The 14863-nt window shown below is 55.8% G+C and overlaps 2 protein-coding genes across 2 annotated transcripts; one reads left to right on the top strand and one right to left on the bottom strand.

Moving 5' to 3' along the window:
- Positions 1-4546: 4546 nt before the first annotated feature.
- MTG1 (mitochondrial ribosome associated GTPase 1) lies at positions 4547-12881 on the bottom strand. The gene is made up of 11 exons (XM_087967660.1): positions 12674-12881; positions 12509-12573; positions 10977-11081; positions 10352-10432; positions 9997-10053; positions 8822-8912; positions 8283-8344; positions 7483-7579; positions 6074-6155; positions 5870-5982; positions 4547-5631 (listed from the first exon to the last, which is right to left on the bottom strand). Exons 1-11 carry the CDS (start codon positions 12783-12785, stop codon positions 5513-5515), a joined length of 984 nt encoding a protein of 327 aa, XP_087823786.1. The 5' UTR covers positions 12786-12881; the 3' UTR covers positions 4547-5512.
- A 5-nt stretch (positions 12882-12886) lies between these two features.
- MMP24OS (MMP24 opposite strand) lies at positions 12887-13754 on the top strand. The gene is made up of 2 exons (XM_026687215.2): positions 12887-13047; positions 13390-13754. The coding sequence occupies exon 2, from the start codon at positions 13399-13401 to the stop codon at positions 13633-13635; it is 237 nt and encodes a 78-aa protein (XP_026543000.1). The 5' UTR covers positions 12887-13047; positions 13390-13398; the 3' UTR covers positions 13636-13754.
- Positions 13755-14863: the final 1109 nt, after the last annotated feature.

Raw genomic sequence — 14863 nt, forward strand, 5'->3', positions numbered from 1 at the left:
CGGACCTTGTTTCCTGTCCTCTGCAGGGTCCCCTGAACGAAGGGGGCCAGCTCCCTCCCTCAGAGAATGGGGGGGGGCGCTCTGGAAGGGGGCAGTCACTGCTCCCCCTTTGCAGCTCCCTCCCCCTGGATGATCCACAGCCTCTCCTCCCATCTGGCCCAGGAGGGAGGCTGGCTGGGAATGTGGGGAGCACTCAAGGCAAAGGGGTGCTTTCCTTTGCCCCCTGGGGTGGGGGGGCTTTTTAATGCTGGGCTGCTGGCACCCTTCCGGAACAGCCAACCCATCAATACACTAAATACACAGTTTAAAATGCTGACAACTGACTCACAATTGAAAGACTGGAGGGTCCCCACTTTCCCCTAAGCCCCCCCCGCCTCCCCATGCCCTCCTCCCCGCCCGGCAGCCTTTCCACGCAGGGGGCTCTCTTCATTTCTCAGGGTTTCCTGGACTCCCCCCACACACACACCAGGGGCTTCCCACCTCTCCGGTGCCCAGCGGAGCCCCAAGGCCGCCTCTCGGGAGAGCCCGTCCTTGCAGGGGCGGAGGGGAGGGCAGCGCTGCCTGCCGGGGAGGCGTCCTTGCCCCCACTCTCCGGGCGGGCGGGGGGGGGCGCGCGGGGCGGGGGCGGCGCGCCGTGACGAAGAGCCGGGGCCGCGCAGGAGGGCCGAGCGCGGGGCTGGCGGGGCGGCTGCGGCTTCTGCTGACGGGCGGCGCTTCTGGAGCCCCGGCGGGCGAGCGCGGCGCGGAGCAGCGGCAGGCAAAGCCCGGAGCGAGCGAGGTAACCGTCGGGCAGCGCCCTCCCTCCCCCAGCCCCGCGTGGCTGAGGGGCCGAGGAGCCAAGGGCCGGTGCCGGGCTTGCGGCTCCATCTCCTCCGCAGCCGCGCGCCGGGGAGCGGAGCCCTATTGGGAGGAAGAGGGGAGGGGGCAACCGGTGGGGCTGATTTTGGAGCCGCAGGTGCTTCGGGGAAAGCGATGGGGGGAACCCCGAGGGCCCCCAGCCCTCCTTCTCCTGGGGGGCAGAGGGCGATCCCTAGGATAAATCAGAATCTGCGGTGGGATTTCCCTTGGGGAGGCTTCTTTTCGACGCCCAGAGGTTGAGCGCCTGTGCCTGCTAGATCGGCTGGGTTAACCCGGGCTTTGCACTGGGGGTCACCCTCATGCCAAGCCCCAAGGAAACAAGCTACCCTATTTAGCTTGCATGGGGGACGGACCCCATCCCGTGTTAAGACCTCAGCAGACAGGCAGAGCTCCCGGCAGTCCAAGGGCGCATCCAGGTCGTGGGGAGGGCTGGCGTTGGGCTTCGGGGGGATTCTGCACCCGCTTCTGGTCACCAGGGAGGGGGAAAGAGAAGAGCCACGCGGGGGATTGGGGCGCTGGAGGCTGGGCCTGGGCCTGGCCAGTGAAGAGAAGGACCTTCCGAGGGGCTGCCAGAAAGAAGAGGGGGCCCACCTGGTCCCCAAAGGCCCTCAAGCCAGGCGAGGAGCCACGCGTGGGAACTGGACAAGGAGAGGGAGAGAGCCAGCCTAACGGGCGGGGGGGGGGGGGCAATAAGCCAGGGGAAGAGAAATTGCCTGGAGAAGCGGTGGGGGCTCCACCGCGGGAGGCTTTCAAGGAGAGGCTGGACAGATGCCATTGGCCCGGGATGGAGCAGCGGGTCGGGGGGCTAGGCGGCCCCCGAGGCCCCTTCCGACTCTCTCCGGGCCTGAGGAGAAAGCCGGATCGCTCCTGTCGAGCTCATTCCTGGAGGCAGACCAAGAGCGGCGAGTCGCCAGGCAACAGCGGCCCGGCTTTGCACGAAGCCAGCGGAGCCGCTTCCCCCTCCCAGGGGCTGAAGACCCCCTTTCTCTCCCCTCCTCTGCAGGTCGGGCCCGCTTCCCGGAGGCCATGAGGGTGACGTGCAGCCCCGCCGTCTGCTGGACTCTCCTCTTCCTGCTGGCCCTCGTCACGGAGGGCGTCGTCTGCAAAGGGGGCCGGGGTGGGGCCCGGGGCTCAGCCCGGGGCAGCGCTCGGGGCACCTCCCGCCGGTCCAAGCCCGCCCCCCGTTACAGCTCCTCCGGGACAGCCCTGCGCGTGGCGGCCGCTGCGGCGGGAGGAGCGGCGGTGGGAGCGGCGGCGGCGGCGGCCGGGATGAGCCTGGCGGGGCCAGAGAGCCCCCCCTCCGGAGAGATGCAGCCGAGCAACAACACTGCCCGGAGCAGCCACCCCCGCGGCCCCTGGGCCCTCCTCTCCGCCTCCGCCTCCCTCTGGTGCGTGGCCCTGGCGCCCGGGCCCTCTGAGGCCCCCAGCCCCCTCAGCCTCCCCCAGCCCCTGCCACGACTTCCTCAGCGGCGCCCATCCCACGCTCCGGTCCCCGTTTCTGCCACCCCAGGGCCAAGCCGAAGGGGAGGGAAATGGGGAAGGGAGGGAAAACGGGTGTGTGTGTGTGTGTGTCAGTGTCTGCTGGTGGACAGTCCGAGGGGCTGTGGACCTGCCCACTCCCACCAGGGCCTGCCTGCCTGCCAAATTCTTTTGGGATGATGAAGGCACGAAGACCTCCTGCCGACCACCGAGTGCTGCTCCTGCTGCTGCTGCTTTTATACCTGGGGGGCCTCCAGGGAAGCCTCCCTCCCTCCCTCTGGTGCCTTGTCCCACGAAGGAGCTTTCAACTCGGGAGTCACTCCGCACTAGATCCCCCCCCCCCCAGGCCAGGGTGGAGAACCTGCTGGACATGGACAAGCCCAACGGAAGTCAGGCTCAACTGTGGGCCGTTTTTGGCTACTCGTTTCTCCAGGCCAAATTTTAGATCACGAGTGGGAGGTTCAGGGGAGGCGAGGCGGCCTTGTCTGCTATCTTGAGCAGCTACCAAAGGCTGGATGTTATCAGCTCCACAGCCAGGGCAGAAAGGGCTGGGCTGGGCGCGGAGCTGGACAGGCTCGTTTGTCGTTGTCCTCGTTGTTGTGAATGTGATTTTATTTCCTGTGGAAAATCTTCTCAAATGCCCTTGCAAACAGCCGGGGGAGGCTGAAAATGTCTTATTCTCCTTTTGGCCGGGAGATTTCTGCCCTCAAAGGCCAGTAAAAAATCCTTTTGGGGAAACAGCTAATTGGGTCGGCCATCTCCCTTCAGCCCAACCACCGGATGGTTTGGGAAACCTGCCAGCGCTTTCAGAAATTCAGCAGGGAGATTCGGGCCCCATAAACAGCTTTGTGCGGTTAAGATGACATTTGCTGCCCTCACATATTATGGGGGCTCTTGAGAAGATTATAAAACGGATTAGACAAATTTGTAGAGCTGTTAAAGACTCGATGGCCGTGAATTTTGCATGACGTACAAGAGACGCGTCTTCAGTGAGTGAGAGAAAAGGCAGCTTTCCCTGGCTGGGAACGGTTCCCCGATGCAGCTGAACGGATCCGGGCCACAGGCGTTGCTGCTCCAAGTGGACTTTTGCCCTGATTCACCTTATTTATCAACTCCAGCCCGTTTTAAGAAAAAAACATTTTCATACATTTCATACCTGTATGATGTCCGGGTGCAAACAGAACTCGGAACAGATCCTGATGTTCTGGTTGACCTGCTGGTGAACATTTAATAAAAGTCATGACAATCCCCTGGTGCGCGTGTGGTAGTTTGGACTGTGAGGCTCTGGGGGGGAAATGCGCAGGTTCTGCTTCCAGCGGTGAGCAGGTGAAGGGGGGGGGGGGGCGTTACGGCAAATGCACCAGGTGGTGTGTCCGTGTGTCCGTATGCACCTTCTGTATGTCAGCTTCTGACCCCTCCCTGCAGATGCAGAAGGGGCTGGCCATTGCGATGGGGCAGCCCTTCTGCGCTCCGGCCGTGACTTCCGCTTCGGATCAGGGAGGAGGCCCAGCTGCTCTTCACAATCCTCGGCCAGGGACCCCTCGGTCCACCACGGCCCTTGGATGTCAGTGGAGACTCTCGGTCACCAAGGTCGTGGTTGTCCCAAAGGGGCTTCCCCCCCAAAAAAAGCCAACGGGACTTTCTTGTTTTTGTCCCCCTTGAAGGCGTTTCGCTTCTCATCCAAGAAGCTTCTTCAGTTCAGAACTCCAGAACTTAAGAAGCTTCTTGCATGAGAAGTGAAACGTCCTCAAGGAAAAAAACCAAGAAAGTCCCGCTGCCTTTTGGGGGAAAAGCCCCTTTATGGCCGCAGTGGGGGGCGGGAGCCAAGGGGCCTTGGGTTTTTTGGCTCCCCTGCACTCCTCTCCTCAGAAGAAGCCCAGGGACCTCTGCACCCGGTTCCCCCGACAACGGTGCGGAGGGAGAAGCCTGCGCAGGAGAGCATCGTGAAGCACCTGCCTTGCTCTTGGCAGAGGAAATCGGCCTGGCTCAACTTGGACTCCAACTCCGAGGGAAGATCTTGGGGTGGGACGTCAGCAACCGCTTCTCCCGATATTTTGAATTTTTTTCCTTTTTGCATTTGTACATTTTGTAGATGTGGACAGGAAAAGTATCACGAGATGAATGTCAGCATCTGTTTTATGCCACCTTTACAATATTTCACTGTTGATTAGAGGACTCTGTCTTGCAAAAAGACAACCAGAAAGCTGACTTGATACAAATTAAGACTTTATCAGAGATCAAAATGGCTTCAATTTGGAAACCAGAACAGAACAGAGCTGGAAGGGACCCGGGAGGTCTTCTAGTCCAGCCCCTTGCTCAGGCAGGCGACCTCTACCACTCCAGACAAAGGGCTGCCCGATCTCTTCTTGAAAGCCTCCAGTGCTGGCGCAGCCACAACTTCTGGAGGCAACCAGGTTCCACTGGTTGATGGTTCCAACGGTCAGGAAATTCCTCCTTAGTTCTAAAGTTGCTTCTCTCCTTCATAAGTCAGTTCACACCTTCGTTTTACTCTTGCTTTTATCCTCTGTGTCTTCTGCATCCTTGATGGGGTCATACTGTCCTTTCTTCCTTGGCAGGAGGGAAGTTGGTGCAATACCAGTGGAAAAGCAATCTCAAAATTGTTTATTCATAGGGTATCCAGAAAGGGAAGCCTCTGTTGCAAAACATGGGGTGGCAATAGTTTAACTTGCCCCAATGTATTAATTTCATCTTTCCATAGCAGCGTTTGGGCTTATGTGGCTTGAAGAGACCCCGAAGCGATGCAATCCGCCTGCAGAGCTCTTTTTAAACGGGAGGTAAACAGTAGCTCCCTCCAGCTGTTGCTTTGCCATCCGAGACAAGCGGGTGCGATCCCCTGGAGGTAGGAAACGATCTAGGATGAGTGATAAAAAGGAGGCTTCCCTGGGGGAGTTTGCATGAACCCCCTGCCCCCCAAAAAGGACCAGCTGTCATAGCCAGCCCAGCGGAGCTTCCGAAGGAAGCCAAGGTCTTTGCAGAGCAGCCGAGCGGGTGGCCTGTCCTTCTATCCATCTACCCTCGGTTTATCTGTCATCTCTCCACCCACCCGGAGGGGTTGGCAAACTCCCACCGGCCCAAATCTTTCTTAAGCACACGGTGTGGCTCCTACCTGCTGCTCGGTCCTTGGAACTTCCCGGAAGGCGGCCCCAGGGAAAGGTCAGTCGAGGATCTCGCCCCCCTGGTCCAGCATTACCTTGCCCAGAAGGCCTTTGCGGAAGGTGTAGATGAATTCACAGGCTGCGGCGTTGTAATTGGGGACCGCCACCTTCACGTTCCCTGTCGAAAGGAGGAAGAGACTCGCAGCTCAGCCCAGGTGGCCTTTGCTCCCCAAAGGGAAAGGGTGGCAACAACAACGTGGGACTCGGGGCCACCTGGCCTGCTAAAGCTGAGCCTCCCTCCCTGGGCTCTGCCCTCAGCCGCTCGGGCAACCTGCCCCTCCGGCCAGGAGCCCCTTTTCCTCCCCAGGCCACCTGTGTGCACAGACCTTCCTGGTGTCAAGAGGGCAAGGACTCACCTGTGCCAGTCAGGACCTGGACTTTTTGCACCTTGCCCAGGTGCCGTGCTATGCTTTTGAGGACACTCCCCACCTCATCGCAGGGGCCACTCAGCCCGTAACGCTCCACGTAACTGCAGAATTGGGCGGGGGGGTAGGGGGAGAAAATTGCCTGAGGCTTATGGAGGGTCCCCCTGCCCCCCCGAAGCCCAGGGCCCCCCTCACCTGAACTGCTGCTGCTGGTTCAGCACATACAGCAGGTAGTCAGCAATGACCTCCACCCCCACCAGGTGATCGAGAATTGCTCCTGAGGCAAAAAGGAAGAACGGGCAGGCAGGCAGTCGCAGCAGGAGAGGGAAAGGTAGAAAGAGACTGTCACCTGCTGGCAGAGCCTGGCACCAGGACGGCGGCCCAGGCAGCTCCAGGCGTAGAGCGGCAGAGCCGGAAAATCAGGTGGATGCAACCCACCTGAACTCCACAGACCTTAGACAAGCCCTGCAGGAATTCTCCCAAAGGGGCTTTTTTCCCCAAAAGGCACCTGGGCTCCCTTGTTTCTCCTTTTGAAGGCGTTTCGCTTCTCATCCAAGACGCTTCTTCAGCTCAGACTGGATGGAGGGGAATGGAGGGATTCCACTCAGAGCTGAAGAAGCGTCTTGGATGAGAAGCGAAACGCCTTCAAAGAAAAAAAACCAGAAGGTCCAGTTGCCTCCTGAAAAAGCCCCTTTGGGACAACCAGGACCCGGAGGGCAGAGAATCTCTACCGACTGCAGAAATTGGACTCTCGAGGCTGTGAAAAGAGCAAATGCCGCCCTCCACTAGTAGGTTTCACACAAGGACGGGTCAGGCCACACGAAGGAGCAGATGAGGAGCTCCGGGGACAGAGAAGCCAAGGCAAGAGAGCTGGGCAAAGCGGTTGCCAACTGGCCTTCTTCCTTGGCAAGGCAGAGCGATTGCAGGGCCCGGGGGCTCCCTCGCCCACCAGCCCTGCCGCTCGCCTGGCCTGCCTCTCCTCCAAGGGAAGATTCCAGGGGGATCTTCCTTCCTTGGATCTTCGGTACGATCTGGCGGAGGGGGATGGGTGGTGGGAAGGAGGGAGATTGACCAACCCAACATCAGCCAATGAGGCTTCGTGGTTGAGGGCGAACTCGAATCTAAATCTCTTGAATCTGATCCAAGTCCTTAATCTCATCTATTTATTAAATGTGTACGATACCCAACTCTCTACCAAGCAACTCTGGGCAATACTTCAGGGCCCCACCTTTGGCGTTCCGAGCGGGCCTTTTATGTAAAACACCCGGACATCATCGGGATTTTGCAGGAAAAGGCGGGGGGCCCAAACACGAAGCGGCGCCCCTGCTTTACCAAAAGAGGGCCCAGCAACCGGCCCGGTAGGTGTTCCCGGCGAGTTGGGGACCCCTCTAAATAACAGAATAAAACAATTAGAGGATTAAAACCCCTAAAACATCAGGCACTGAAAGCAAAAACCTTGATGTCAAAATGGCTAAAAATACCCCACGCACAGATGAGGTGGAGGTGAGATCTTGTACTGGTCTACTAGCCACCTCCAAAACGGGGGGGCCCATCGGCGTACAGCCATGTGCCCCACATCGTAAGACCACTCCGAGTCCTCTCACCACACAGTGCCAGCTTCAGCCCTGTCTCGACGGACTTGATTTGGGGAGACAGCACCCCAGGAGTATCCAGTAAGTACACGAGGGGCTTTTCAGACACCTGGAATCGGAAGGAATCAGATTCAGTCTTTTTACAGTCTCAAAAACTGCCACAGAGAATTACAGGGCATGACGGTTTCCGACCTGCCGAAGAGCTGATGGGAGACCTCAACTGGTTTTACATTTTCTTCGGTTACCCACCACGAGTGTCAACATCAAGGTTGCTCAACCAACTTTTATGCCTAAGACAGGATTAAACTCTCAGCGTCTAGAACCTTTAAGCCCTGCATCAAAAGGGCTCTCGGGAAACAAGGCACCACCGTTTGAGACACACTGCTTTAAAGCCTGTTATAATGCAGAAATTGGTTACTAGATTTGGTGGCCATTCCTTATTTCCATGAAAGCCTGAAACAGAGCTCAATTTAATCTTAGAATGACATGGACATGCACCTCTAGGTCCTCGGGTGTTGGGCTACGCCCCGTTATTAATCCCCATTACCCCTCCCAGGGAGTTCCCTCGAATGAGAACGCAGCAGGAAGCCGCTCGGCTAAGAAGATCCACCCCGTTATCAGTCCGTCGCAAGGGAGAAGATGGGGTGAGGAACAGGAGGCACCGACCGAGCTCTGTTGGGAAGGACCGGCTCTCTCGGGCAGCCCCTACCTTCCCCTCGAGTCAGGGGTCCACTACTTAAGAACCAACATTTCAAATAAGAGCCCAATTCTGTGCCCTCGGTCCCCTTTGGCGCATCGAACTCTTGGATTACCTGGATCTTGGTGAGAACCGCTCTGGTTACACCTGGCGCCGCTCCAACCGGCGCTGCTTTTCCTTGGTCGCAGGGAAAGGAAGAAAGGAGAAACACACTGATGTGCAATGGAAGAAGACGGCAGCGCTTGGCTTGTCAGGCCGCCACTGTCTGAGGAACTAAGGGTCCCTTTGCCATTAACCGACCACAACCCTAAGAAGCAAATCTTGGCTCCTTTTCTGGCAACCGAGCAGGGAAGTCCCATCCCCACGTTTAACTCTGTCAACCCCGTTTCCACTATTGCTGGACAGAGTTCTGGAAAACTCAAGCACTCCAACCCCTCTTTCCTTGGCTTCCAAGAACTTGCTTAGCTGGGCTTTTCCATTTCGAAAGAACTGATCACTAATCCACCAATGGGAAACATTCTGCAAAGCCAGAACCAGACCACCATGATTTCAGGATTGTAGCCACGCTCACAACTTTCCTCCTTGTGCACCGATTCTACTGAATGCTCTGTGTTAAATGCATCAATTTGTCTGAATGGAAGCAGCAGCAAATACCTTTCCTGAGGTGCAGCCTTCTCAGCGAATTGATGATTGAGGATTTCCCCACATTCGGCACACCTATCACCATGATGTTGCTATCCACATTCTGGAACCAATCAGAAACAGTTGAGAGTAACCGTGAAAACACGCTTGGCGCAAGCAGGGAAGAGAAGAAAGATTTTGACAGTTTTCTCGAGACGGACATACATGGAAACATCCTTCCCAATATCCAGGATCCCATTAACTCCAGGCCAAGGATGGCTGAAACCTGGGCCTGTACCAACCCCCAGGAAACATTTCTCCTCTCTGTTGAGATGTGTATAAGGCTGGAGAGGGGCAACCTACAAAAGCCCACTCCGCTGCTCTGAACATCTGTTGGGCAGGAACATCTGCATTTCAAAGAGAGACATTTCCAGGTGCTGGAAAAGATGGAAGCCAAAGGGGCTCACCTTTTGGAGCATAATGCGGGAAAACGCTCAATTATTCGTTAACCTTGTAAAACCTAGGTCTCGGAGGAACCTGTTAATAGGAGTATACACACACACAAGCATGCACATGCACACACAGGCACACACAAACACACCCCTAGGATGGGTCCTCTCTTAAAGAAAGTCTGCCCTGATTCATGATGGTCTTTGTCCAGGCAATTATTTGCCATTTCATTTAATTTTAGGGAGAAAAGTAAAGGACCACCATCAAGACCTTCTGACAGGACAAGCATCATCCTGAATAAAGTGATCTTCAGGTTAGGTTTGTTCTCTAGAGTTATAAAACTGGCAGAGTGGTTAAGGCATCAGGCTAGAAACCAGAAGACTGGGAGTTCGAATCCCACCTTAGGCCCAAAGGTAGCCGGGTGAACTTGGCCCACTCACATTCTCCCCGCCCTGGGAAGGAGGCAATGGCCAACCTCCTCTGAAGGACCTTGCCAAGGAAGCAGCAGGGACTCATCCAGTGTGGTCACCAAGACTGACATGAAGATGCACAGGTATGCGCACACACACACACGCACAGGGGGCGGATCTAATGGAGGCTAATCAATCCCACTAAAAATGAACCCATTCCACATATCAGGAACTTTAACACAGGAAAGAGCAGGATGGCCCTTTCTGTTATTAACCAAGTGGTTATTTAAATGTGAAGGAAAAGCACAGCAATGTTTTTGTTCTCCAAAATGTCCAGTTTCAACTCACCTCTGCCCTCTGATAACGCTGACTGTTTTTGATCAGTCCCGTGAGAATGGGAATAAGCTACAAGAAAAGAGAGACTCCATGGAACCGCAGGTGTGTTTTGTCCTTAGGAACTAAGGCGCCATATGCCTACTTATCTCCCCCACCCCCGCAGCTCTTCCACAAGATAAAACTGGTTAGAGCCAAGGTGAATTATTCACTCATTTAAGAAAGGTACAAGGCTGCCAATGCCATGACTCCTTTGTACCAACTGCTTTGCTTTATCCTTCAGTGAGTAGGAAGATGGGCTCTAGAACACAGAACTCTCATCATCCAGTCTCATCGTACTAGAATATAATTTTGTACATTGGAATTTTACCTTCTTAACATTTTCATCTGTTAAGCAATCGGTGAAGACAACTTGCTTCAAACCTTGTTGTTCCAAAAGTTCCAGAATCCTCTAAAAGCATATCAAAGAGAGTCATAGGAAGTATTAGTGTTGTTTGGTTTAGTTTACTTTACTTTATTGTCATTGCACCTTGTACAACGAAATTAAATACCATCTTCAGTTTATATTATGAGTATGAAAATAAACACACACATCATTCACATTCTATATACACTGAATTGAAAACCCCTGATAAATTATAGTTGTTACTATAATTTAGATTCTTTATAGTCACCCAGCCTAATTAAATATATTAGTAAGGCAAGAGGTTGATTAATCAATAAAGTAATCAATAAGGCAAGAGTCTGATGAAGAAGCCAGGTGTTATCGAACAGGCTAAAGCAGAACTGAAATCAGACACAAAATAACAACAGCGAGAGTTCAGGTTCCCTACTGTAAAGTTAGCATGAATTGTTTGACAGGCCCAACATTCTAACAAGCAATCCAAGCTAGAAGACCTATTTCCCATCCTACATATCCTCACTTGGACACTTTTCCAAACTCCGGTTCAGCCTGCAGTCTATGGAAGAGGAAAAACTGAGAAGGTTCTACTCACTGACTTGTGGGTCAGATCTGCCAAATCCATTTTATTCAACACCAGCAAATGTGGACGGATCCCCAGGACCTCCTGCAAGACGGGATTCCGCCCGGAAAGCGGAATGTGCAAGTGCTAAGGAAACAAAGACCCACAATCCAGATGCACAACGGGAAGCACAGGTTTATTACCTGAACCATGAAGTCTGCACTTAAAATGGAAAACCACGTGGTAGGTGAAGGCAGCACAGGAGCCCAACTCCTACCATTCTCAAAATCAAAACTGGGGAAGGAGAAGCACAGAGGAAATTATAGGCTGGCCAGCTTAATGTCTGTTCTAAAGAAAGTGGTGGAAATGGGAGCGAAGCCAATGGAAGGAAGCAACTATTGCCATCCTACTGAAGAACACATTTTCTTTGAAGAAAATCAGCATGGATCCCATGAAGGTATATCCTGCCTCACTAACATAAAAAGCCGTGAAAAAGGGGCAACTGGTGTCTAAAAGCAAAGGGCTGGAGGTCAGAGCTACACTTTCCTTTCCCAGCAGTAAGGAGGGCTACCTATTGTTTACCGAGAACAAGCCCTGGCTTCTACCTCACGGCCACCCGGCTGCTGAGGCAGCCCAAGGGTTCTGGAAGAGAAGGGATGTTTTGGTGCCGCAAAGTATCCCACGTGGACAATCCAGGGTATCTGGAAGAGGCAGGCTGAGATGATGCAGGAAGGGAATGCAATCTGCTTGGCTCAGGCTGGTTGGTCTCCAATGGCGGAACCGCCCTTGGTGCCTCCTTGCCAGGTTTGGTGGCTGCTCTTCAGCTGAGAGACAGTACAATCCATCATAGCATCTGAGGATGTATGGGGCTGGTCTCGCTTGCAGACAGAGCAACCAGAGAAGGCCCCCTGCCCGCCTCCAACACAGGAAGCCCCCAGAGGGTCTGCAACCACAGCGCGGCCTGGAGGGAGCTGGTGTTCAAGAGAGCGGGAACGGTCCGTGTTCAGGATCCACCTGGTGGGTGCTTTGGGTTGCAGGGCCCCTCAATCCCTGCAGGGATCTCTTTTAGACCGATCACTGATTGATCCGGGTTCCCCTTAGAGGAGGAAGAGCCCCAAACTATGGCAGAAACAAGCCTTGTGGTCTCCCACACAGCCGGGCCAGCAAGGGGAGGGGGGAGAAGAGGCCGGTCACTTGCAGATCCCGGATGTCCTCTGCATCCCCTCAGCCAGACACTTCCACGCACCCCAGGTGGGGATCCTAGGGCTGGGAGGGGCCTGGGAGGTCCCCTAGTCCAGGGGTCTCCAACCTTGGCAACTTGAAGACTTGTGGACTTCAACTCCCAGAATTCCTCTGGCTGAGGAATTCTGGCTGAGGAATTCTGGGAGTTGAAGTCCACAAGTCTTCAAGTTGCCAAGGTTGGAGACCCCTGGACTAGTCCAACCGCAAAGGCAGGAGCCCTGATACCACCCAGGACGGACGGCTGAACCCCGGCTCTGTTCCCTGGGATGCCCGAGGCAGAGGCGAAGGCAAAGCCAGCGCCGCGGGGCCCGGCGGAAGGATATGCGGGCATCGTGCACCTCCAGCAGGCCGTCCACGTCGCGCAGGGTCCTCCTCATGTCCTTCAGCCCTGCGGGAGGAAAGAGGCGCCGTTGCAACCGCCGCCCGGCCCGGCGGAGGCCCCTCACTCGCCCGCCCGCCCGCCCGCCCGCCCCTCTCCCCGGCCGTGCCTCGAGCCATGTGCCCGGGGAACCAGCGCGCCACGTCGCGGCCGCCGCACTCGAAGCGCTCCCGCCAGCCGCCCGCGCCAGCCGCCGCCCGCAGCGGCCCCGCCAGCCGCATCCCGCGCCGCTCGGGGACCTCGGAGGCCGCCGATCCTGTGGAGGCGGCGCGCTCGGATGACGAGAGCGAGGCCCCCGCGGCCGCACCCCGATGACGTCTGCGGACTCGCCCCGCCGGAGGAGGGGCGCTTGTGACGTCACGACGGGGAGGGCGTGACCGGCGCCCAGTCGCCCTGGGGGCGGGCAGCGGGAGGCGGCGGGGGGGCCGCGGGGCAGCCCTGGAGCCCGAAGGCGCGGAGAAGGAGCCCTCCGGGGCGGAGGAGGTGAGGCGGCTCTCCCGGGTCCCGTCCCCACGACCCCGGCCTTCGCGGAGAGGCTGGCTGGCCCGGCCTTCCCTTGCCCTTGAGCGGCAGGAGCAGGGGCACGGGAGCAGCTGGATGAGCTCGGGGGACTCCGCATGTCTCCCAGCCCAGCCCCCTCTGGCAGGGTTGCTAATGGGGGGAGAAGAGGGGGAGGGAGGAGGGTCCCCCCCCTTGAGTTGCCTGTCTATCCCATTGCCTGTCTATCGTCCGTCCATCGCTGGTGTCCCGTTGGGAGACTGGCAGGGTGGCCTTTGGGGTTGACCACCCCCCCGTGGGATGCTCTCCTCTCCCTCCCCCCTGCAGGCCCTGGCCATGAGCCCCTCCGACCACCCCGGACAGCCCTTGGCAGCAGCTGAGCGGGATCCTGCCCAGGCCCATCAGGAGGAGGAAGAGGAGCCGCCCATCCCGGAAGATGCCGACTGCAACCCTGGGCAGCTGCCACCCGCGCCTGCCGAGGAGGCCGGTCACCCCAAGAGCTACTGCCAGGCCTGGCTCCTGGCCCCGCTGGAGGACGCCAGGTTCCTCATCTGCTGCACCAACTGGTATTAGCTGCTCTTGGGCCGCCGGCCAGCGCAGGGGACTTGACCCGAAAGGCCCAGCATCCACCTTCAGGCTCCCAGATGTGCAGCTCTTATTAAAAGACGGGGAGCATGGCTGGCTTTACTCACCACAGGCCACGTTGGTACTATTTGCTGGGTTAACTTCATCGTCATTTCCCAGGTCAATTCCCAGCCACGCTCTGACGGTGTTGGTACTGTATCCACGCTGGGGTTGTGGGTTTTTTGAGATGTAAGGGGCTGTGATCATCGTGAAAGCTTCCTGAAATCACCAGGTGGAGGGTTTGTTTTTTCTCTGTTGCGTTAATTCTGACTATATTCACACTGTGCACTTGAGCCAGGTTAGTTTAGCTGAGTAAGAGAAAACCCAACTTCCTGGATTCACAGATCACACTATGTGGGCTGGGTTTGCACAAAACAAACAAAAATGCTTCCCTTCACTTCAGGTGTCTTGTGAATACAGCTGTGGGTTAGGCTAAGAAATGTGAGAAAGCGATAGGGCAAATATTTAAGGCGCATCTCCATCATTGGAGACTTGCCCGAAGACCTTTTGCCCTGCCAAAGGAGCGATGGGGAATAACACAAGAAGATTCTCATTTTTCCGTATATGAGAATAATATGCTCTATAAAATATGCTCTTAAGCTTTATTCAAGAATCTGAGCCTTGCATAAAAATACTTTTCTCCCTGCATATTTATAAGTCTGAGTGGACAATGATTTTATTATCACTGTTGTAAGATTAACTCAGCAATGATGGTGTCATAAAATATTAAAAGTGATTAATGAGCATGTGTCACCAGGAGTGGGATGCTACTGGTTCTGCCTGGTTCTGTAGAACTGGTAGCTCTGAAGAGCAGCAGACACCAAACCGGTTCTGTGTTTGCTGCTGTTTGGCCCACTTGGGCTCTTACCTGACCAACCACGCACAGCTGTGGGGGGAAAGTGGCTTTTCAAATGCTGCGCTCCTGCATGCAGCGCTGGCTCAGCTGTCCAGGCAGCAAGCTGAGGATTCACACGCGCAAAGCGCACAAAGCAAACTGGTAGTTACACCGGTCAGATCCCACCCCTGTGTATCACCATCTTACTCCCTACACCACAAACGGTTTCTGAGGCACACGGGCCACTGGAATTACAAGTTTCTGAAAACCAGAATTTACGAGTTTCTGAAAACCAGAATTTCTAAAGAAGGGTTTGGTTTATAAAGGGTTTATAAAATACAA

Source organism: Notechis scutatus, chromosome 5, assembly GCF_049901735.1.
Source record: "Notechis scutatus isolate UNSWTSFEM ecotype Mainland chromosome 5, rNotScu1.2, whole genome shotgun sequence".
In the NCBI taxonomy this organism is placed as follows: Eukaryota; Metazoa; Chordata; class Lepidosauria; order Squamata; family Elapidae; genus Notechis; species Notechis scutatus.